The following is a 26400-nucleotide window of genomic DNA, read 5'->3' as shown; positions in this document are numbered from 1 at the left end:
GGAGTATACAGAAGGGAAAGGACAGTCTCTTTAATGAATGGTGCTGGGTAAACTGGATATTCACAAGCAGAAGATTGAAACTAGACCTCTATTTCTCACCACACATAAAAATCAACTCAAAATACATTAAATGCCTAAATTTAAGACCTGAAACTATGAAACTACTAGAAGAAAACATAGGGGAAATGTTATACAAAATGGGAGTGAGCAGCATTTTTTTGAGGGAGATTAGAAAGGCACAGGCAACTAAAGCAAAAATACATAAATGGGACTGCATCACACTAAAAGCTGCACAGCAAGGTACGCTATCAACAAAATGAAGAAACAGCCTACAGAATGGGAGAAAATGTTTGCAAACTACACATTGGACAAGGAGTTAATATCCAGAATGTATATGAATTTAAACAACTCAACGGCAAAAAAACAAATAACCCAATTAAAAAATGAGCAAATGAGCTGAGCAGACATTTCTCAAAAGAAGACATATGAATGGCCAAAAGACACATCAATCATCAAGGAAATGCAAATTAAACCACAATGAGATATTCTCTCACCTCAGTTAGAGTGGCCATTATCAGCATGATAGAAAATAACAAATGCTAGTGAGGATGCAGAGAACGAGGAACTCTCCTACATTGTTAGTAGGAATGCAAATTTGTACGGCCTTGCTGATAACAGTATGGAGCTTCCTCAGAGAACTGAAAATAGATCTATCTTACTATGCAGCTATCCCACTACTGGGTATATACCCAAAGGAAATGAAATCAATATATCGAAAAGACACCTGCACCCATGTTCATTGCAACACTATTTACAATAGCCAAGAGATGGAATCAACCTAAATACCAATCAATGAATGAACGGATTTAGAAAAAAAAACTGTGGTATATTTACACAATGACATACTGTTTGGCTATAAAAAGAAATGATATCCTATCATTTGCAGCAACATACATGGAACTGGAAATCATCATGTTAAGTGAAGTAAGCCAGGCACAGAAAAACAAATACTGCATGATCTCACTCATTTGTGGAATCTAAAAAAAAAAAAAAAAAAAAAGGTGGTTCTCATAAAAGTAAACAGTAGAATATTGGTTACCAGAGGCTGGGAGGGCCAGAGAAAGGGGAAATAGTGGACTAATGGGGACAAAATCATGCTATCTACCCTAAGTGAATCATTGTGTAGAACATGAATGTATTGAAACAACACACTGTACCCCACAAATATGTATAACTAAAAGTTAAAATTAAAAATATTAAAAAAATAAAAAAGATGAGAAAATACACACAAATCAATTGCATTTCTATATATTAGCAATAAAAGCAGATACTGAAATAAAAATATAATTTATAATAGAATCGCAAAATTAACCTAGTTAGGGATAAATTTGACAAATTATGTGCAAAATCTGTACACTGAAAAACTATAAAACATTTTTGAGAAAAATTAAAGAAGACCTAAATAAAATGGAAAAATATACTGTATTCCTGGGCCAAATGACAGTTAAGATGTCAATCTCCCCCAAGTCAATCTATAGATCAAATATAATCCAAATCAAAATGGCAGCAAAAATTTTGTAGATAAACTGATTCTAAAATTCACACCGAAATGCAAAGGATCTCAAATAGCCGAAACAATTTTGAAAAAGAATAAGGTTGTATGGCTAACAGCCTGATTTCAAGACTTATTATAAAGCTGGAGTGATCAAGACAATGTAGCACTGGTGCAATGACAGGAAAATATATCAATGTAACAAAACAGAAAGTGTCTGAATCCAAAAATTACTCACGAATGCATGGACAACTGATTCTCTACGAAAGTGCAAAGTTGTTTCACTAAAGAGAGAGTAGTCTTTTAAATAAGTAATGCTGGCGTAATTGGATAGTCATATGCAAAAAATAAACTTTGACTCATATGTCACACTGTAAACAAAATTAAACTATAAAATGCATTGCAGATTAGGTTTTTATGTAAAACCTAAAAACTATACAAAATTTTAGAAGAAAACGTGGGAGAAATCTCAGTGACCTTGGGTTAGGCAAGGACTTCTTAGATATTAGGCCAAAAACATGACCCATGAAATAAAAAAGAAAATAAAAATGATCCTGATGAGTTGGACCTCATCAAAATTAAAAGCACTGATCAGAGAATGAACAGATTAAGACACAATGTGGGAGAAAATACTTGCAAAACACATATTTGATAAAGAACTGGAAGCCAGAAATATAAGGAGCTATTGAATCATAATAATAATAATAAATTCAATTTTTAAAATGGGCAAAAGATTTCAACAGACAAATAACCAAAGAAGTTATAGCGGTGGCAAAAAAGCACATGAAAAGATGTTCTACATCTTTTTTTTCCATTTTAATTAATTAATTAATTAATTCTAGGCCGGCCCGTGGCTCACTCGGTAGAGTGCGGTGCTTATAATTAATTAATTCTTTTATTTGAAAATATGTAAAACAATGCTGCTCTTTTTACTAATGTTTTTGTTTTGGAAAATATAATTTTTCTATTAAAATGCTATTTTTTAAATTTATTTTTTATTGAAACATAATTGATTGTACATATCTGTGGGCTGCAGTGTTGAATATCACTACCTGTGTGCAGTATGTGATGCTCAAATTGGGATAATTAGTATATTCAACTATACAAAATGTAATTATTTTTTGTGGCCTTTTACCAATTTCTCACTAACCTCCCTTCTCTCTCCCCCTTTCTGCATCTCTAATCATTAGAAAAATGGAAATTGAAACCTCAGTAAGATACCACTACCTACTCATTAGAATGGACAAAATTAAAAAGACTGGCCACCGCTATGCATGTATACTGGAATGGAACCATTAAGTAAATGAATGGTGGATTGTGGGAGCAGGTTTTTCACTGTTCCAGTGGGAGATTACAGATAATCAAGAGGAGGTGGCTGGACTGATCCATGTGGTCCTGGTTTAGAATTGGAGACATCAGTTTGAACTCATGTTTAGCTTAATATAAATACAGATGATTACAAATAGAAATGTGCATAGATATGGATATATACATGTGTTAGCACATGCACATGTATTTTCTTCTGTCCACAGAGGCTAAAAACAATGAAACCCCAGAAACAACGAGCACACTGAGCTACCAGATCTTGGTTTCTAATGCCATTATCTAATAAAAGAAAGCAGAGCTCTTTGGAGAAATGGCTGGTTCTAGGATTAAGGCAGGAAATATACAAGAAGAGCCCGGAGCATCTTGTAACACCAGAAAGTAAGGAAGTGCTCAAACAAAAGGACAGTGATGGAGGTATGGCAAAGGAACACAGGAAACAACTGAAGGATCTCACCTGGCTGATGTAGTGTTTGTCATGTTTTTCCACTCTGAGGTTATTATTCTTTTTTCCGTCCTTTCCATACTGCACTCTTTGAAAAGAAGTCACTATGCACAGCACTGGCTTAAGAATTGGGTAATAATGCTTTACCTCCTTGAGAGTGGAGTATCTACATAAATTATTTGGAATTCTTCACCCCCGTTATTTATCTCTTGCCTCAGGTCTGGTTGGGTGTGGCTCAGCACATCCTTTGTAAGCAAATTGTATATGTGTGTGTGGGGAGGGTTAGTGCACATGCATGCCAATGTATCTTTTTAGTTTTGTTGCTATTCTTGTGTTCTTCAGAGTTTGTGAAGCAAGCTGGCTGACTAGTGCCTCTGGCAGCCACCACCACGTGAGCAGCCGTGCCTTTCCAACCTGCAGCTTCCAAGGACCTGTTTGCCAGTTATCTAGCTCATAGACCTGTGTGTAAAAGGTCTGGTGACCCAGCCTGGCATGTGAGGGGTCTGGAGACCCAGTCTGGCGTATGAAGGGTTTGTGACCCAGTGTGGAATGGGCTTGAGGCATCTGTGAGCTCCAGACCCAGCCCTAGCTAGACAGTTGGTCCAGTCGGTGCAGGATTACTGGCAGGTAAAACAGCCCGCCAAAAGACAATTGGCGTGGTCATGTAGCTTTACAACTGGCGTCAGGAACAGGATTAGTAGATGTGCAATTAGCTATGTCAATGGGTTCCGGACATTAGCTGTAGTGCCACAATTGGTGTAGTTGTATGTATAGTGATACCTCCAATTCCAGTTCAACACTACAGGGCATATTCTAGTCTTCCCCTTTCCCTACTTATAATACCTGTCCCCAACAGTGCGAAGCCTGGCTTCCATTATCCTCAATGTATTTACTCATGTGCTCAAGACCAGAAAGCACAGAAGTTAGTTTCAGGATTGCCGGTCCAATCACTGCAATGGAACACCATGATGCAGTAGTTAAAGGTAATGAGCTTGATCTCTGTGACATGGAGGGGAAAAGTCAAGAGCATAGCTGTAGAGTCAGAGTTTGAATCTATCACTTCCAAAATTTTGAACTTTGGGCAAGTTATGTTGTCTCTTCAAGCCTCAATTTCCTCATCTATAAAGTGGGAATAATGATGATACCTACCTCACCAGATTATTATAAGGATTAAATGGGCTATTGCACGGTGGCTGTAGGAAGTATTCAAAAATAGAAGCTAATTGTTGTTGTAGATACTTTTAGGGAAACTGCTTTAAGATACTAGGTAAAGTGAAAAAAGAAAGAAAGAAGCAAAATAGAACAAATCTTAAGGCCTCACTTGTGCCCAGACATTTTCTAACTGCTACCAAAGGAAATGGTCACCGTGGGGTAAAAATGACACTCGCATTTCATTGCATGGCTTTCTGTGCTGTTTAAAAATTTTACTATGTGCTTTTGCTATTTTTATATTTAAAAAGACAAACTTCTCCTTAGATTATTGGGCTCATTTAAAGTTTGATCTAATAACTCGGATAGAAAGTTTGAAGACAATGTCTGTGAAACTGGTCTTCCTGTCTGAGCTGCATCACTGAGTGTCCTCTATGTCCTGGCCAGCCTGGGGAGCTGGCCCTGCAGAAGGCTTTTGTGGCCACTTGTTTCTCTTCTTCCTGCCACAGCTAAGTTCCATAGCCTGTTTTTTCATGGCATGGGGAAGAAACAGGGATCCACTAGCAATCTTCTCTTCATTATTTTCTGTCTCTCGTTCATGTACATATTTATTCATTCAACAGATATTTACTGAGCACCTAGCTTGTTCCGAGCACTAGGGTAGGCCCCAGAATGCCTCAAGCAACCAAACCAATAAAAACCCTTGTCCTCATGAAGCTTGCATTCTAGTGTGGGAATGTTTCAAGTACCTATAAATGCTTAACAAATGCTCCCAAAACATAATGTCTTCAAACCACAACCTTTTATTTCCTCACAATCCTATGAATCAGGAGCTCAGGGCCCAGCTTGGCAGTTCTGTTCCATGTAGTATTGGCTGGATCATTCACTTGACTCCATTAGGCTGATGGTGATGACGGGCCAGAAGGTTCAAGAAAGTTTTATTCACACGTCCAGAGCTTTGGTACTCTTCCATATGGCTTCTCTCCACATGGTTAGCTTGGGTCTCGAGGTAGTTGGTCTTCTTACGTGGCTGTTGACTTCCAAGAGAAAGCATTCCAAGCTCAGATTCAAGTGCGTGCAAAATACACTCAATTTCTTGATGGGATAATGGCAGTGTCACATTGGAAAAGAGCATGTGGTATGAGAGTCAATGTCGCAGTCATCTTCAGAAACATAAGCTACCTCAGAGAGACAGATAATTAAAAAGATGAATAAGCAAAGATGAATTCTAAGGGGAAAAAAGCAGGGAAGGTTGTAGAAAGTGTAAGTTTGGAGACGGAGTTGCAATTTTAAGAAGAATGGCTAGGGAAGGACTCATTGAGGAAGTTACATTTAAATGAAGACTTGAATGAAGTGAGGAAAATTAGGGCAAGAGCATTCTAGACAAAGGAAACAGCAAGTGCAAAGGTCCTGAGGCAGGAGCATGCCTGGTATGTTCAAGACAGCAAAAAAAAAAAAAAAAAGGGCCAGTATATTTGGAGCAAAGAGAGTAAGGGGTCTCAAGAGAAGTAGGAGATTAAATCATAGAAGTATGGAGGTCAGCAGACCATGTGGAGTCTTGGAGGTCACTGTAAGGGCTTTGGCTTTTACTCTGAATTAAATAGGGAGCCTCTGGATGGTTTTGCAGCATGGAAGGTATACGATATGACTTCTGTTTTCACAGCATCCCTCTGCCTGCTATCCTGAGTTTAGACAATAGAAAGCTAAGTAGAAGTAAGGAGACCAGTTAGAAGGCTATTTTAATAATTTAGGCAAGAGATGATGGTGGCTTGAATCAGGGTGGAAGCAATGTGGGTGGTGATTAGTGACTGGATTCTGGAGATAGTTTGAACATATGCCCAACAAGATTTGTTGATGAATTGGACATTGGGTGTTCAACAATGAGAGGGGCCAAAGATGACTTCCAGTTTTTTGACCTGAGCAACTGGAAGGATGGAGTTGGTATTTACTAGATGAAGAAAACTGAGAGAAGATCAGGATTGGGAGAGAATATAGTAGAAGGTCATGTTAAGTCATTTGAAATGACTATTAAACTTCCAAGTGCAGCTGTTTAATAGGAGCTGGGACATATAATTGTGTGTGTGCATACATAAGCACACACACATCTATATGTGTGGGTGTGCATGTGTGTAAGTATACCCACACGGTTTAAAATGCACAGAAAGTTTTTGGAAATATACATTAAAAACTGTAAATAGTAATGGGAATCTTTGAAAAGCAGTACTGAGATGTGAAGGGAGGGAGGAATGTTTTTGTTTGTTTTTTAATTTAATAACTTTCTGTATCAGGTATGTATGTATGTATAGATGTATGCATATATGTGTGCGTTTACTATGTCCTGTATTACTTTTATGATGAAAAATTATTTAAAATTTGTGTGGTTGGTGGAATGAATCAAGTCACTACAAATAAATCTTATTAGGAAAGTCCACCACATTGGACCGGGGGCTTACAATGTCCTTTCAAGCTCTGACACTGATCTCTATGACTGGGAGTTAATTGCTAATTCTTAGCATCACTTCCTCCACAGACTTCTGAGAAATTCGGGGCGTGGGAACAGCCTCTCTAGTTCACTTGCCTCATCTTGAAAACAGTACTGAGAGCTCTCAGCGCTGACCTACCTCACAGGAAATTTGAGGTTGAGTGAGATAAGGTGTTTAAATACTCTGAGATATCCCAAAGACAGGTGCTCATGTAGGCAGAATATCTTGAGTCCTAGAGTTTTAAAAGACAGTAAAAAGAAGCTGTTTCTGTCTTTTGATTATACAGGCATTTTGATACTCTTGAACTATTACTCTTCATTTAGTCTGCTGTGAAATGAATGTTTCTCCCCAAATAATATTAATTTTAGCATTTTTATTCATGCCTTATGTCAAACAAGATTTCTTCAGTCTTTGATTTTTATCAAGATTTACTTGAGTTTAGTCTTCAAAGCATTTAATTCAAAGTTCACTCTGTCAGGGGGTGGATTAGTTAAGTAACTGACATACCAGTGTTGAATGCCATAATAGTTTGTTATAATATTTCTCTTCACAGGAGATATACTTACCAAAGTCATGCACTAATGAACAATGAAGTGACTGTCCAAACAGCAGACAACTTTAAAAGAAAGTTACTGGTAAACACTGAATGAGAAATAAGCAATGGCAGCTCTACAAAATATTCATTCTATCCCTCTCCAATACTCTCCTCAGGGCATTACTATGTGTCAGGTACTGTACTGGGTGCTATGGATACAAGAGAAAATGCATGTCTTTTCCCTCATGAAGTTTATATTCTGCCAGAGAAATGCTAAGCTGTACTCATATATTTATATTTTGCATAACTGTTCTAATGAAATATTTAAGACGCTATGTGAAGAGGAATTTGGAAGCTGTTGGCAGTATCAGTTTCTGGAGATTATGCAGTTGATTACTATTATTTTGAAAACAATCACCTTTAGTTCCACAAAGGTGAGGAGAAAACCAGAAAGTCATTATTGATCAGAATCGCAAAGAGCAGTCTGTGGAAAGCTTGTAAGTTTCAAGATAAAGGTGTTGTCTCAGTATGTAAGGAAACCTTTCTTAGAACTGGAACTTACAAGAAATTGGGCTGAAATTTCTAAAATCAAACAACCTTAAAGAAATCAGGTCAAACAAAGGTTGGCAATTCATGGATTTTATGGGTTGAGAGGAGTGGCTTCTGCCTACGGAAGGAGGTTGAAGTAGATTACCTCTGAGCTTCCTTACTCATCTAAGGAGCTTATAATAAGTACTGCAGTTACGAAATTATATTTCCTCTAGAGAAAGATTTCTCAACAACTAAATACACCCAAGATGCTAATATTCTATTTATATTTTATAATTATTTAACACTAATCTCAAACAGGAGATGAGTAGAGAAAACAAACAGTTGTTAATTACTGAAGAAAAAATGAAAGCATAGCTTTTACCGGATATTCTTTTGCCTGAAGCTCAATCTGAAATCTTACCATTCATTGGTAAAACATCTGTCCAGTGTAACAGGTAAACCGCTAATTGGTAAGTGGCCACTCTAGGGCCCCCTCCATCATCATCATCCCCAACTCCCCAGAAATCTCTCTCAAATCTTCCCCATTGCTTTTGCCTCCCTGTTCTAACTAATTTGCTACCCAAATTTCTGATTTTAGTACCAACTTCAGTGACTGTCCCCTTGGCTGTGATAGCATGACTTGCCACTCCTTGCTTCTATAATTTATCAAAAATAAGATCCCCATAATAAAAAAAAAAAAAAAAAAAAAGCAAAAATATCCCTCACATTTTTGACTGGTAGCCTTTCCACGTTGACTGGTATTTAAGCACTGAGTCAGTTATGACTTAATAGCTAATGAGCATGTGATTACTACCTGTTCCTATGGGTCTGAATTAAAGAATGCTTTGGCAAAGACATTGACTCACTTTCAAATGGTAGTGAGAAATCAAAGGAGCAAGAGCTTGGTTTGATTCCTTCAGGAAGAGACCAGTTTAACCCAGCACCAAAATTCATGGTGCGTGTAACTATTGACACCTCCACTTGCAGTCACCTGAAGACAGGGAGTCGCCTAAGCAGAATATCAGGTGTTTCTTGTGCCTAGAACAACGTCTATGGTTGGGACAATAATAACAGCCATAGTAGCTAACATTTAATGAACATTTACTGTTTTCTTGGAACTTTACAGATAATTTTATATACAGTCTCATTGAGACCTTCCAATGCTCTGCTCTGGAAGGTCCTATTCCTACCGTTTTACCGGGTGTGGGCCTTGATCATCTGAAGGCTAGTCAGTGAAGGTAGCATTGCTGGGAACCAGGGCTGTGTGCTTTCAGTGCTGCAATGGCCGGAGACCATCACATGTGGTTGACTAGTGGAAGGAGCTGGCCCCTCCTACCTTTTCCTATTTCTACTCCATGACCCCTGCCTTGGGGCTCTCACTCTTGCCTATTCTTAACATATATGCCTTTATTTCATCTTGTTTTGTTTTACATTAGGAACATTTTCTATAATTCAGCTAAATTTTCTACTTAATGCATTCAGATAGTGAGTACTTCCAAACAAAGTTACTCTCTCTGTATCTATGTAGTTAAGTTTGGCTAAAGAAGGACAAATTAAGCAAGTGATTTACTAGAAATGGGGTGGATGAGGGAAACGTCTCTTGATTTAAAGGTGACAAATAAGCAGAATTGTAAGCATGGAGGAAGACAGCGCATGCTGAACATGTTTGCATTTCTCCAGTGTCAATTGTGGAAAGGGGGTCGGAGCAATAGGGAACGTAGCTATCAGCTCCTTCAGGGGAAGAGATGTGTGGTTTAAGGAGACATGTTCTCTCCTTAATTCATGGTCCCAGGAATCAGTTGACGGCTGGTTAGTGGGAAATTAAGCCTTTGGGAGACAATAGACACTGAAGATTTTGGTATCCTCCTCCTCCACCCTGTATAATTAAAAACCAATACAACACCAGTCCATAGAACATAAATCTTATACATGTGCTAGAATTAATATAGTTTCTTTTCTAACTGGAAAATCTCTCTCTCTCTCATGTGCATGCATGCGTATTTTTCTGTGTGTGCATTTTGTTGGACTGAGCATTGCTTAGTTTTGCCTGCTGAGTAATCCAATACCGAGCAGTCAAAATGTAAGGTTCTAGAAGGCCAATGAACTGCAACAAGGAAAAAGTGGAGTTAGTCTAAAGTTCATCAGCTTCTAAATAGAACGACTAGCAATATTTCATTGAGACTAATCAAGCAATACATTCTACCAGAGGTCTTCAAACTGTTCTAGGAAAGGCTGAGGTCCCACACAGAGGCTCCTGGGAGCACCGGGGTGTGGGGAGCACAGGAATCGTGATGGGGAGGCCAAGTGTTCCTCATCCTCTTCCCACTCTAGAGTAGTTCCACTTGCATCTGTTTTATGTATTAAAGGCCTACATTAGATTTTGTTTGGAAGTGGGGTTCTGCTGCTAAAAAAAGTACAACATTGTACAATTGTCGTTTTACTGTGGTTACTGGTCTGGAAAACTTTTTTTTTTCCCCCTGATACTGGAACTAAACCCCATGAATCAATCTAATTTACAGCCCCCATGAGGACAGAGACTAGCTTCATCCTCTGTCTTCAGATGCCCAGGCAGCTAGCAGAGTCCTTCACATGACAGGGACGAGCAAAGTGTTGGCCGAGTACAGTTTGTTCCCAAATGTTTTATTAATACTACAAGTTATCAACTGCTTCCCAGGAAGTTCATGGCAGAAAACTAAACAGACTATTTTCACTGGAGTTGATAAAACTTGTGGTACATTTAGTCCAACACTTTCCTGGCTCTCTAAGCGTTTTATTTTATTAATTGATATGGGTTGAAAGTCTGAAATGACTAAGGTGAAATCAAATCTCTGGAGTTTTACTGAATTTAATTTCTTGGGCTGCTTTGATGCCTGACACAGCAAAGGTGTTAAGTATACCAGGCACACTACTGCAGTTTCCCAGAGAAACCCTCCGTGACTGATTTGGGGATAATGGCAGCTTTGTTCTCATAATTGACAATTTAAATAAACACTTTTTGCATCACAAATAACAGAAAAAGGAAAAAGAAAGGAAGAGCAGTTGAATTTCTCTCAGAGAGAACCTTGAATGATGGACTCCGCTGGAAGCCCTTGACCGCAGGTAAATGAGGTTTGCCCTGGGCCCCTGAAGTCTCCTCCCTTCAGTCTGTTCACCCCTCCGTGTCACCCTCCACAACCCCTCCGGCCTCTCTTTCCCTCTTGCTCCTGAAAAGAGAATTTGATAAACTCAGTCACGCTAAGATGTCGCAGGTGGGTGCAACTTAATGTGTCCTTCTCTCCTTGCAAAAAGGCTGGCAAGTAAGAAATCCCAGTCAATAGTGTCAATTAGTGACCTGGATATATATGAAAAGTTTTTTTTTTTTCCTGAAAATTTTTTATAAAGTTGGGAAAGCCTCGATCCTCTCAGCCTTAAAAAATGGTCCCTGCCCTCCGAGAGCTTAATACATAGTGGTGGCATGTCAGGCTGCTTTTATTCTTCTTCTAGTGACAATTTAATAATGAGCATGATCCCAGCACTATTTGTGGCTACCTCTGCCCTTACTAATCTAATAGAGAATCAGGCAAAGATGTGATCTGTATGTACTAAAGCATCTGCACGGCAGATTTCTTCAGGCTACCAAACTAAAGGCCAACACTAGCCTGACATTCAAGGCCTTCTGTGATCTGACCCAACTTGCCTAGTCAACCTTATTTCTCACTAATCCCTAACCATGGGTCTGTCCCAGGACTGTTTAAGTGTAGCTGCTGGCTTTCCCCAAAGTGAGCAATACAAGAGAGGGGACGGCAATGTGGGAGTTACCTTTGCACGACCTAGCCTCATGAGTCATGTGGTATCACTTCCACCATGTTCTATTTGTTAGAAGTGAATCACTAAGTCCAGCCCATATTCAAGGGTAGGGGAATCAGGCTCCATCTTTGAGGGGGGGAATCAAAGAATTTGTGGACATATTTTAAGCCACCATGATGTTCCTGCTGCTTTGCTCTCTCTTCCTTCTGCTCAGAATGCCCTTTCCCATGTCAGCATAGCCCAATCCCCCCCACACCTTTCAAGACCCGGTTCAATGGTTAATTCCTCCAAAAAGCCATCCCAAATGCCTTCTAGTAGCTTTCCTTTCTTTGTGTTCCCATTATGTTTTCTACAATTTTTACCACATTTGTTGCTTTTTATCGTAGGTGATAAGTATCCATGTATCCCAAACCGGGGCTTTCTCGGCACTACTGATGTTTTGGCTGGATAATTCTTTGCTGTGGGGAAGCGGTGCTGTGCATTGCAGGTTTGGCAGCGTCCAGATGCTAGTAGCACCTTCCACCCCCAGTTTTAACAATCAAAAATGTCTCCAGACATTATCAAATGTTCTGTGGTGGGCAAAAGTCACCCCTGGCTGAGATCCAAAATTGTAGGCAACAAAGTTCTGTGATTTGTTTTGTATTCCCAAGTCACTATTCTAAAAGACTATCCTAACAAACTAGAACAGACTTTATTATTTCAATCTTTCTGTTGCTGAGGACCCCTGAGTTGTTCCGTCAAACCTTTCCTAGGCATCTTTCAGTCCTCTGAGTGTTTCCAATAGTCTTTCAATAAATTATCCCCCCCTTTTTTTTCTTTTTGGCTTAGGTTAGCTTCTGTTGCTTTCTACCTAAAGAAATGTAATTGAGGGATAGGAAGACCAACTCATACTTCAAGGTGTGGCTCAACCACCACTTCTTCAAGTTTCCCCAGATGTCCTTGAGGGGAATTTATCTTTTCTTCCTCTCATGTTTCTGTTAAGGCTTTCCACAGCCTAGTAGTAGAGTCCGATTTACATATGCACAAATGTCCTTCAACCTAGGACCAGGCATCATGCCCATGATAGTGCAGGCCGGATCTAATTGTGAATGAAATGGATTTTCATTTGGGGCTTTAATGCAAAGGGATATACCAAGTGACCACATTAAGAAAGAGTTTGGGAAAAGAGAGTTTGGAAGTAGTCTGTCAAAACTTGCTCTCAAAGTTTTTTTGCTATTGCACATTTATTGGACGCTGTTAGTATATTTAGGAGGATGAGAACACTCACTCTGGATAATGACTGATTAGGTTCCAATCCTGTCTTTATCACTTACCATGAGACTTCAGGCAAGCTACTTAATTGTTCTGCGCTTCTAACTGCTCATTTTAAAAATGGGGATTATTATACCTCATGGGGCTAAAACATACAACAGATAAACTTAGAGCTGCTCTGGGTGAATTAGGAGAGGCCCGGGGGCTCACTCACTGGCATCACACCACTGGTTGCCACCTCCAAGGGCATCAACTCAGGAGCCTAGGGCTCTCTGAATCAGTTGGAAACAAACACCAAAGCCATCCCAGTTGTTTTACTGATAAGCAAGTTGAACAGGTGAATAAATAACTTGTGCAAGGCAACATGACTATTTAATGGTAACCAAGGACTAGAATCCAATTCCCTGAACTCAGAAGTTGAGTGCTCTTTGCATTAACTCTGCCAACTCTAGTTCTGATGTCAACTCTTCCTACTTAGTTGTAACCTGTCTTATTTTCCTGAACTGGCATTCAAGGTCCTGGATGTGGTCCGACCCCTATCGCCTCGTTTTCTTCAGTCACACCAACTCGTTTTAGCTACATCTTTATCCTTGCTTTAATGACATGCTCATTCCATTTCTGCCCAGCCAACTGCCCTACTCAACCCATTCCTTTCCACAGCTTCCATGTCTCCTAATCAAACGTCTCCAGGAACCCACTGGATGAACTGTTTTCTCTTTTACTTATCTCTCCCAGATTTGAAAAATCCTCTTATAACTAGTCCTCAAATCATTGCAAGATATAGCATATAATTTTGCACTGCTAAACTCATTATTTTACACTTATTGAAAACTTGCTTTTTAAAAGTTCTCATATCACTGATCTCTTATAGCACTAAAAATTAGATGCTTAATTGTATTATACTAACTACTCTTTTATATTGCCTATGTTGTTTTACATATTCTTTAATCTTTACAACTTGTTTCCTAAAAGTAGGTATTGTTTTACATGTCTGTATCCAGATATTTATACTAAATATGTGGGAGGCAGTTCAAACAGTAATGCTAATATTCTCTAATATAGTTGGTCCCACCCACTAGAATGTAAGCCTCTCAAAAATAGGTATTCTTTTAATTTATAAGTCCGAATAGTGCCAAATATAGGGTCAAAGACAGAATGGAGAATAAGTATTTGGACGTATTTTTAGGTATATCCTAAATTTTTATGCACTGTAAGCCCAATCTGTTCACATCAACGTGGGACAGGGTTTATAAGTAACTATGTCATTGTGTGTGCATGTATATCAACTGTATCCTCTCCCTTTTTTATGCTTGCTGCATACTATATGCCATGCTATAGAAATGAGGGAAGAACTTAAGTACCAGGCCCTGGGCTATTTGTTACATACATTACCTTATTTAGTAATCACAACTATCCTATGAGGTAAGTACTATTTATATCTTTAAGATTAAAAAACCAACCATACGAGGGAAAATAAACAAACAAACAAAAATCCGTCCCCAAATCACATGGCTAGGTCATGACAAGGATAGAATCTAGCCTCAGTTTAATTCCAGAATGCACATTCAACTACCATGCAGTATTACCCAGGGCAAGTCTTCTGCTCTTCTATATTTAAGGGGGCTAATAGGAGGCTATGCTAACAAAGAAGTTAATCCATGTAAAATATTTGGCACAATATCTTATATATAACAAACATCCAATGATCTGTACTCTCATTACAGTCTACTATGACAGGGTTGAGTTAAAAGGTCAATAAGACATGCTCCTTGCCCTTGAAAAATCTAATAGCGTGTGGTGAGCAGACTTCTAAAATGGCACCCCAAGATTTTCTGCCCCATGAATATGAGATATCACACCCATGATTACATTACATGCAAAAGGGATTTTCCAGATGTAATTAAGGTTACTAATCAGTGGACCTTGAATTAATCAAAGAGGAGATTATCCTGGTGGGCATCTCTCCTTTAATAAGGAGTCCTTTAAAAGTGAAGCATTTTCTCCAACTGGTGGCAGATGGTAAAGTCAGAGATTTGAAGCATGACCATTTGATGTACTGTTGCTGACTTGGAAGACTGAAGGGGCCACAGCAGGACTGAAGAGTGGCCTCTAGGAGCTAAGAGTGACCCCTAGCCAATAGCTGATTTCATAAGCATAAGGAACTGAATTCTGCCAACAACCTGAATAAGCACCTTGATTTTGGCTGGCCTTGTGAGATCCTAAGCTGAGAACCCATCTGAGCTCACCCTGATTTCTGATCTACAGACATTTGGCGTAACAAGTGGGTGTTGTTTTAAGTGACTAAGTTTATGGTAATTTGTTATGTAGGGACAAATCCGTAAAACTAATATATATGGGGGAATACAAAAATATAAACAAGGGCTTAAGAAATTAATAGAAGCATATGTAAAGTACAAAAGAAGGAATGCACCTCTTCCTAGGTGGAGGAGGGTGTGAAGTTTTGTGAATTTAGAGGTGCTACCATTTTGAAGAAGCACCAAAGTCAGCTGACTGTGGGTGAGGGGAAGTTGCGTGAAGACGGAAGAAAGGTATCCTAGACATACAGAGTTTAGCATAAGAAAACGATGAACATGCAAAAACTATAAAGATTGTGGAGGCCATGTCTAAAACATGAGAGCCCCACAAGTATGAAGTGCCTACTAGGGTGTGGCAGGTTGGAACTGAGTTGTAAGTTTCTGCAAACCGTGGAGAGTGGTCTGGACTTTTACCCTGCTACCACTGGCAGCACATTTTAAAAGAATCTTTTAAAACTAATTGGAAATACCTGGATTGAAGAATCTAACTGAGCATGTGTATAAGTATATATGTAATATCAATATTTTTATATATTTTATATATATATATATATATAACATAGATAAGGGGTCTTCAAAAAGTTCATGGAAAGATTTGTATTATCCTTCGATTCTATTTTCCACTTCAAACTTTTTGTAGTGCCCTTGTATGTTTTAGTATTTCAGGTAAGTGGATAATTCCTCTTAATACTTTTTCTCCTCTTTAAAATTGTAAAATTGCTACTATTAAGTTAAAATATACATTTATTAAAATAGTTAAGTTCAACAAAAATGTATCCATTCATAAAAACAAAAAGAAAATGTTTTCTTCTGAATAAAAAATATTTTGATACAAGACACAGAAAAGTACCTATTTTCAATAAAACAATTTATTTTGATATCTTGAAGCATGCTTATGACACAGCATAATTATGTACATACAAGATCCTTTCAATCTATCTTTCCTTTAGTAGTTACGTTAAGAGATTATCATGTCACTCAAAAGCAAACTGCTGCAATTTAAAACACGATTTTCAATAAGATTAGAAATGATCTTGCCTAATTACCAAACATGTCAAGATTGGTACATTTTCCTATACTCAGAAAAAGAAAAATGATTTTTAATATTTCTATAATAGTTAATTTTTTGGTTAACTGAAACTTCAGGTGCTTTGTTTAAGCACAATGATTAGTAGTCCTTTCTCCTTAAGAGTAATTTTTTCTTAAAAAAAAAAATTAAATACTTTTGATCACACTACAGATTTAGAAATAAAATGTTGAAATAATATAGTTGAGCTGGGCTTGGTCATTTCTCTCCCTCCCTGAGGTACCCATGGAGATAATTTAAGTACTGAGGGAGAAGCATTAAAATAAGGAGTCTCCTTGTGGCCCTCAGAGACTGAATATCCTAGCACCTAATATATTATCAGTGTCTCAAGCTCTGAGAAAATTCCAGATCACTAAAATAAAAGTAAGGTTATATCAATAGGTTTTTAAAAGAGTACACTATAAAAAGGATTATATGTAAACATCTTAATAAATGTTAATTATACCAAGCCTATCAGAATATTAGTCATAATAATTAGTACCAGCTACTGGGTACTTCTTCCTCTGATTAAACTGATTCCACCACACTGTCTGCTCCTATCAGTCTATCCCAGATGGAGGACCTAAGGAAAAAAGTTAGAAAATGTCTTCATGAATCAGTTCTTTTAATGTACAGAAATTTTAATCACAAACTTAGGCTTCTTTACCAAAATACCTTTGGTACTTAAAGAAATATATGTCCATGATATAATACTTTTTAATCCAGAAGTTTGCCTCATATTTAAGAAAAAAAATAAACAAACAATGCCAATTACACCAGCATGTCAGAAAATAACACGCCCTAGTATATTTTCAAACGAAATCTTGTCTTTTAAAAACTCAAAGTTAACATCTTCCTCAGGGTTAACCATGAATATGCATGATCCAGAATAAACAGTTTTCATATAACTAGCATTAGTGATGAAGCAGTTACATATAAACACGTAAACATTTAAAAAGTAGTAATGCCTTTGAAATATAAGTGCAAAATGTCAACTCTACTATATTATAGTTTAAGACTAATAGAACAGTGGGGACAATTACTAGAATTTAAATGGTCATCACTTAAAGTTTAATTACTGTTCAATAATTCACTCTTTAAAAAGACAATGAGTTTTTGTAAATTCTGACCACAAGGACAGATATTTTTTCCTGCAAAAGCATTTCTTTTCTTGGTCATGGTGCAGTAATTTACCTCTATCTAGTACGGTTGTTCTTCATTCATGGTTAACATAGGTGATTACATTCAAATGGCATTTAACATAAATTGCACCAAAATGCCCTATAATTTCATTTTGGACTGAATTAATTAACTTCTCAGTAGGTGGTTGAGGTGCTGAACATAAGCCTAAAGAAATACTTGACTGCTTAACCTACCTTACATGAGTTTTCTCTAAATCAAGGCAGCTTCCATTTTTAATAAACAGTACTAGGTAAAATACATTTAGTAGGATCTTAAAGGGTAAAGATAAGGCATTTATAATAAATGGATTTGGTTTTCCATATACATTCTTGTCCCTTTAATAGAAGTCACGGGCACTGCAAACAGTTAAGGAGGATTTAACAAGACTCAGCAAGAGTTGGCATGTCCTGATGTTTCTGAAAGACTTTACCTTAGGAGGTATGCATTTATAATTCAAAAAATGCCTTCTTTGTCCTTGCAAGATGTTAAAATAAAAAGCTTACCACTTTGTAGCAATTAAAAATAATACTATCTTAATGCTGTTGTAAGAAATTTATATCCCAGAGCTTGAAATATAAATGTAATTGTCTAAGACATTATCTTCAGATCATCAGAATCATATTATCATAAAATATCTATTTTTTCTATTATGTTTCTCCAATTACAATATTATCAAGATCTGACAGCTAACTCTTTGTTTCAAGTTTATAGTCTTTATATATCAAGAAACAAATTAAAAAGACAAACAAGGAATGTGAAAAGCTAGCTCATAAAAAGCTGAAACATCTTTCATATTACATAGCATATTTCCCTGTCATAAATTTCCAGTTTAGGAAATGAGAAAACAAATACTTCTGACGAACTCCTTGACATAGCTTCTAACTCAGTAATTTTAGATTTTTAAAAAATTGTTGAGGAAGGAAGGAAGGAAAGAAGGAGAAAAGAAATAAAGGGTGAGGAAGGGAAGCGGGAGGGGGGGTGAGAAAGATATAAAATATTAAAAAAACCCACAACTGCGTATTACAACCACCCTTTTTGGGGAGCGTGAACTAGCATTTCACGAGCACCATGGTCAAAGGAAGGCAGTGCAACTGAAGACTCCAGACCTATTTCAAAGGCTGGGAAACCTAACAGTCAGATGGGCCCCCAGAAACAGACTGAATAATTTTGGAGGGCTGATCCTTGGTCAGGCTTCACTTAAATGGTTCTAGGAAGAAGGGCTTCAGACCTGTTTCAAAGTTCCCCTCACAAGAGGGCACAACTGCTAGGTAATTTCTCTGTGAATAAATTCTCTTTCCTTTACAACTTAATTCTTGCCTGCTATAATTTGCATGAGGATATAATGGCAAGAATATAATTTGGAAGTTTTAATACTGGTTTGTAATAAAGGAAAGCATTAACTAGGAAAGAAAAAGTACACTTAGATGCCGGTTTCAGAAACAATTTGGCCTGCGGCATCTTCTAGCTCAATAATTTAGTGGCAATGATAGTCACAAATGCTGTCAAAAACAGCAGTGAGGTCTTTAAAATAAACAAAAAATTCAAACAATAATATCCTTTAGATTTTTAATGTGTCATTTACTGAAATGGCAATCACAACAGAAATTTATGAATGCCTTCTAGTTAGAAAAAATAAATTAATCTACGTTTTTTCAGGTTTTCATACATGTGATTGTCTCTAAATTCCATCAGGCAAGCATACAGCATTTTCTTCTCACCAAATACTACATCTTCTCACCAAATACTACATCTGTCGCCAGTCACAAGAGACCTTTTGTATCATTACTCCCTCGAGTTCCAATTCTTACTAGGAGTTGTGGGCAAACACAAAAGTAACCCGGGAGTTACATCATTCTCTATAAATGAGAAAAGACTCTGCTATCTAAAAATAATGAAAGGCTCCATTTAAATTAATGGTTTTTTGGGTCAAGTGTTCATTTTATTTTATAATAATGTAATTCTGATCCAAATAGAGTTCTAACTAACTTTAAAAAGATCTCTGGAGATTATATGCAGGGTAGTAATTTAATTCTTATATTTTTATTTCTTGCAATGACATTTAGGGTTCAGTGTGATTTGAGATTTTTAGTGCTGCTGCTGACACCTTATGGAAACTTTTATTTGGAAATTCTGATTAGATTTTTAAAACCATTCAGCTCTTGTTTGCAAGAAGCATTATTATAAAAAATGGATTTTTTGTTCCTTTAAGATGTTCATTCTCTTGCTATTTATTCCTCACTTGATTTCATAATCCTGTTTGGGTCACTATTATTAGTTGCTATGGAAATTACCTCCTATGGAAATGATTCCAATGTCATTACTTTAAGAGTATGACTTTTAATGAATAATATCAATAGCAGACATCAACCCTTACTAGAAAAAGGAAATCTAATTAAAAACTTTAAAAGGGATTAATTCTGAAAATTATTTCCATGGCCAACTTTTCTGATATTTTTAAATCTGCCATCTGCTTTTTAAATAAGTATTAAATGAATTTTAAGGTGTTAATCAGCTACTCACTTCCCCAAATTCTAAAGTCACAATGGAAATTAGCACCACACACAGAAAAGTAGATATAAAGAACATTTCATCTACCATTTCTATAAACTAATAAATGTTATGCTTCACTTATGAGAGCTAATGTCAACAGGATTCCACTGCTCATCAAGGAAACAACTTTGAATGCACATTACAAATTCCTTTTAAAGATGAAGAATTTAATATTCCAAAATTTATCCCAGGAATTTAAAAGGTCAGGCCTATAAACTGGTGAGTTAAACAATAGATGAGAGCCAGTGAACCATTAGATGAGAATTCCAGAATGCTAAGAAGAAAATTTTCTTGGGTGGATTCTATAATTTGTGGTTTGAATAAAACCTTTGAAACATTCCATTAGTATTAAAATTCTCACAATGAGAATATGGCTCATATATAACACATTTTAAATTACTAGACAGTCTCTCCCCAAAAGAAATTTTAATGCTTTCTTCTGCCTAGTTCTTATTCACTGCCCGGTACTCATTTAAGAATAAATTAACCCTTCCAACAATTAGGATATTGTCTAGAAACTGCTTCTTGTACTCTGCTAGGAAAATCACTTATATTCTAAAAATCAGAAATAAAAGAGAAACCCATTTCATTATAAAATGTTTTTCTACACCTAATAGCTTAATTATTTATGTAAATCACTATCATATTTACCTATATAATTACATATTACTACATTTATAATGCCTCTGAATTAAATCTCACCGTTACAGATTTTGTTAAATGTTTTCACAAAACATTTAAGGGTTTTCTATACTTGTGCCTGCAACCATGATCTAGGGTCCAAAATGTCTTTGATGGATTTCTGCCTTTGAGCTGGCACTGGCTTTGCTTCAAGATTGGTTTTAGTGTCTGTATGCTCACTATCAGTTAAACCATTTTTCCTGGCAGGGAGAAGTTTTCGAGGAGCAGCCATTGGTTTCTGTAAGTGATGCATTAAGGTTGAAAGTTTGGAATCCAAAGGCGAGGTCCGAGATCTGCTTGTTCTTCCCCAGTTGTCCTTAACCAATTGATCTGAGTTGCTCTGTGTTTTTAAGCTGAATGGAGTTTTATCAGAAGGAGGAAGGGGAGCTCGTCTCTTTTTCCTTTTCCCATCATGTAACTGTTCACTTGCAGGAGACAATACCTTTTTCTGGATGACCATTTGATGATTACAATCAAAAAATGTGGCCCAAGGAGGTGGTGAGGATTCTTCATGTTGACCAATAAGGAACTGTCCATTGGTCTCTTCAATTTTTTTTTGTATTATATCAGTTAAACTTTCAAGTTTCAAAGGTGAATCAATGCCTGTAATAATTTTAAAATATATATATAAGAAAAAATTCAAAAGCAGTATGCACTTTATCTGAATAAGTTATTATTTTCCAAACTAATATTCTGTTTATAATGGTTATCAAAACCTTAGACTAGGATAAGCAATAAAACATTTACTGTAAAAATAACCATACCAATACAACCAAAACATAAGGAGATTATGTACTGCACTACACAAACATATTATATATATGTATATACACATATATAAAATACATAGTGTATATATATATACATATAATACATAATACCCACACATACATGTATATTATTCCTAACTAAATCAGTAAAAGCCAATTTTCAAAAAAGTAAAGTTACATGAGCATGTTTCTAATTCTACAGATTGAGATTTTATTAGATAACTTTTCTTGGATTTAAAACCTTATTCTTACTATAAGAGTGGATTCCTTTTCTACAAAAGCTTAAAATAAAAAACAGGGGTGACTATAACTGGATTAGTATTCTTTCTCTGTTAAAAGGGAAAAAGCCCAAACCCCAAACCCCAGGGAAATAGAGTGAAGCCCTTGTACCACTTTGGTCATAAGGGTGCTGGGTGAAATTTACCTTGGAAGAAATAAGAGAACAGAGATAAATGTCTACTAAATTAACTACTGGTATTTCCAAATGTGTAAACCCAAATGTATCATTTTTAATATAACATTTTAAAGTATATGTAAGTGCAGGTACATTAGTGGCAAGTTAGAATAGAATTTAGCACTGACTTGTGCTTATTCACAGCACTGATTACTAAGGAAATCCCACAAGGATAAATAAACACCCTTTAAAGTTCGGAAAAATGGAATATTAATAAAACTAGAAATTTAAAATTTTCCAAAGTATTTAACGTTTTTTTTTTTTTTTTTTTTTGGCCAGAGATGAAAGCGTCCATTCATTAATATTCACTTATCAACATTACTTAAAAACAAATTTAATAAAATACAGAAAAAATTACTGAACATGATTATATTTCAGAATTTGCAGGTTTATGTTTTCATGATTTTCATCAGCTGCTTAGCTAATATTTACTTTCAGGGCACCTTTATTCATTCAAGCCTTAAAATTTTTGTTTGCTCTTAAGCATTCAAACTATAAAAAAATAAGTATTCATTAATTTTGTATTAATTCATCTATTAAACATGAATTCCTTAGTCTATATTCACATCCTTTTTCCACTCATTTTGATTGTGCCCTGAAGATTTTAGCATTTTAATGTCAATAGAATAAGCTGCTTGAGCATGGACAATGTTGTTTTTGTTACTCTGCAGCTTAGAAAAGACAAACCCCACTTACTCATATCATGGTAGACTGAGGTCGCCTCTTTTGTCAAGAACAAAGGTGGTTTCCGTGGTGACATAATCTCAATTTTCATAATTTCTTCACAACAATGCTTCCATTGGCCTAAGAAAGACAGAAAAAGGCAGGCTAGTTTAAAATATAAATGTGAAGATATATATTTCATTTTCAATAGAAATCAATACATTTCTTGCTTTGAAAAATAAGTGAATTTATAAATGAAGCATTGCCTTAAGGAAGCCTGCACGAAAACCTAGGACTATCCATAATTCCAAAGTCCAATTCTGTGTATAAAAGTAATCTATTGAAAAACTAAAGTTCTGTTCAGATATTACACTAAGCTCTCTAGGCGATTAAATACTACACTATTTCACTAAATGGTCAGTAACTACTTTAAAAGTTCTATTCATGGCAAAAGTTTGTACAGACTCTCTTTTCTTTTAAATATTAAAACAGTATTCAAGAAAATTGAAGGGTAAAAATCAATCAAAATATAGTTAGCTAGAAGGAAGTAGAAAAAAAATGTAAGGAGTAGTGATTCTCAAAAATAGTTTTAACTTTGAAAATTTTAATTAAGAAATAAGAATTGTTCATTTAACAATTCTCTCTTTATGATGATTATTATGCTTTTCAAATCATCCGATCTGGAAAAACACTGTATTTTCATTTAAGTAAAAGGTATATAAAAACCTATTACTATAAAGACATATCACTTGACAAAATACTAGTTGAGTCTAATTTGTTTTAGGAAGGACACATTAAATAAAGCTATTAGGCATAATAAGAAAAAAATACTCTTGAATAAGTTATTTCAACTATTAGGCTACAATTTAAAAGAGTGAACATTATTAATTTTTCTTTTAATTATTTTTCACAATTTTAATATTAAAATAGAATTTTCATATTTATTTCTCCTAAGTAGATATCAAAAAATTTAATCTTTTCATATTTATTGTACATCTGCATACCGGCTAGCAACTGTGTTAGAAAATGTGTCTATATATTAATATTATAAAAGTAAGTTATTGAGGTTCACCATTCTTACATCCTATCTCGCACCAGCAGAAAAGTAAAAGTAACACATCTAAGTGCTTTTTTAGACTGATTTATGATTTACATTTGTTTTTATTATATTCTTAATATCCATTTTCAATATCCAGCTTGTTTATTTTCCATGGCTTAAAAATGAAGATACTTGATGTTTAGTCAAATTATCTATTCATTTTTGTTGTATCTAGTTGAATATACCATCATGGTAATAAGGTACTATATGCCTGAATTTTAAATCCATCACCTTAAATAGTTAAGAAACATAAAAAAGCCTTTTAGTATGTTTTATTATGATATTAAGTATAGAATATGGTAAGAATTTCAAAATAATCCACATAGTAACTGATAAAGGGAATAACCTGCTGAGTACAAGTCTTCAAGGGTTGCTCTCCAGAATTTAAATCCAGCAGGATCTGACATCAGATAACTTATTCCTCCCTTCCACTTCCTTTTTTAGATAAATACATAAAAGCTAGCATTTTCTTCTTGGGAGCAGGAAAAAAAAGCCCTTATCTAATAGAAAAATGATGAAACACTTTAAAATGGCAAAGATTTCTGTCACATTCTTAAAAAAATTATTATAAACTACAGTATTTTCTCTTTGTTGACAGATGAAAGCATTTCCTTGTTAAACTAGTAGCAGAATACTAATCATGTTGAAAATTGGAATATAATGCCACATTATTCCATGTGTTACTGAAATCAGAAGTACAAATATGGTATGTTCACTGGTCAAGATTACAACTGAAACATTTATTTTACTAGTGAATACATCTGTATGCATAGTTATAAATGACAGTCAATAATGCTAACATGAAAACAAAGGCCCAATATGAAATATTAAATGGATATTTTTGTTCACATAACAATAACATATTGAAGATGATCCCCACAATACTATTTAATGTTATAATGTTCCCATCAAAATGATCTATTATGCTAAGCTGCTAATGTAACTCAATATTTATATTAGATATTTGAAAAAAAAACCCTAGTTCCAAATCTATTCTAACTTTCTGTATCTACAACCCACCATTCCTAGCTCCACCCTTATTGACCACCCAGAACAAGTGACATTCCTCTTTTACATGTTTGTTAGCTCTCAAATATTAAAAATAGCTATTACACACATCTTTGCCTCCCAACCTTCACCCCCACACTGTTCTTCTCCTGGCTAAACAGACCTACTTCCATCAATGTTTTCTCATAAATTCTAATTATCTTACCCTCCTAGTTTTCCACTCTGAAGTGAGGCCAAATAATTTACATTTGTTCCAAATATTAAACGATTCTTACTCTTTTCTGCTCTGAATATCTATTCTTTACTTTGTTATACATACCATACTTTAACCAAGATCACGATAGGCTATTCCTATCACTAGGAAAGTAAACATTTTAAAGTATAAGTCAATTTTTAGGATAGTATAAACACTTCTGTCTTTGCTTCATATCTCCATATACAATGACTTCTAAAATATAAATGCAATAGAATTTGTACTTTAAAAATTACATAGATTGGCAGTTTTTATCCAAAGAAAGCATTAAACACTAAAGAGGTAGCCAAACCTGAGGACCAAGTTGTCATCACTTTCTTATTACTTTGAAAGTACAAAAATGTTATGAGATTCTTATCCCTCCAACTCCCCATTTTAACATGATAAATTATTTCATATAATCTAGAGAATGAAAACATGAGATCATCATCTAATAGAAGCTGATATCCCGACTATAATATTCTGGCATTATTACCTTCATTTACTTTTCCTTCCTTTTTTATTCATGTAAAAATTACAAAATACTAAAATCATTTCTAAAAATAACACAGTCTTTGTTTGGTTAGACTCTCTAAATTGGAGCATCAAGAAATCAGTTAAAATTTTAGCTATGATCAGTGAAAGAAAGGAAATTGTTGTCTTTCAAGTTACATACCTAAGATCCGAAATTTTAAACTAAGGAAATGTAGTATAGTCAGTCGTCCCTTGGAATCTGCAGGGGAATGGTTTCAGGACCCTTTCCCCCCACCCACAGATACTAAAATCCACAGATACTCAAGTTTCTTATGTAAAATGGTATAATATTTGTATATAACCTACACACATCCTCCTTCAGATTATCTTTAGATTACTTATAATACCTACTACAATGTAAATGCTATGTAAATAGTTGCTATATTGTATTGTTTAGGAAATAATATTCCTAAACAATACAAAGGAAAAAAAAAAGTCTGTAAATGTTCAGTATAGATGCAGTGATTCATTTTTTTTTCCCCCTGAATATTTTCCATCTGCAGTTGGTTGAATCCCCGGATGTGGAATCCATGGATATGGTAGACTGACCAGACTTGCTGATAAGCATGAAACAAATATTTAAACATTTATTGAGTGTCTAGGGATTGTATTTAATAACAAGTTCTAAAGAATCCAAGAAGGCCATGGAGGGAATGCTCTAGTTCAATGCTGTGACTCAGAAACCTCTTCAGATCTTGGTTTTCTCATCTTTAGAGCAGAGAGAAGTAACTTCTACCTCACGGTAGTGTTACAAGAAATAAATGAAGCCATCTGGTTTATAGGAGGTAATC

General features: G+C 35.7%; 1 protein-coding gene across 1 annotated transcript in view; it reads right to left on the bottom strand.

Moving 5' to 3' along the window:
- Positions 1-20916: 20916 nt before the first annotated feature.
- Positions 20917-26400, bottom strand: part of RTKN2 (rhotekin 2) — a 71313-nt gene continuing 65829 nt past the window's right edge. Inside the window, exons 11-12 of the mRNA XM_063103504.1 lie at positions 22770-22877; positions 20917-21452 (exon numbers count right to left, since the gene is read on the bottom strand). Of these exons, the coding sequence (XP_062959574.1) occupies positions 20917-21452; positions 22770-22877 (644 nt within the window). The remainder of the gene's footprint in view (positions 21453-22769; positions 22878-26400) is intronic.

The sequence above is a fragment of the Cynocephalus volans genome, chromosome 7 (genome assembly GCF_027409185.1).
Source record: "Cynocephalus volans isolate mCynVol1 chromosome 7, mCynVol1.pri, whole genome shotgun sequence".
Classification (NCBI taxonomy): domain Eukaryota; kingdom Metazoa; phylum Chordata; class Mammalia; order Dermoptera; family Cynocephalidae; genus Cynocephalus; species Cynocephalus volans.
The sequence above is the reverse complement of the archived record's forward strand: the minus strand, read 5'-3'. Positions and strand labels throughout refer to the sequence as shown.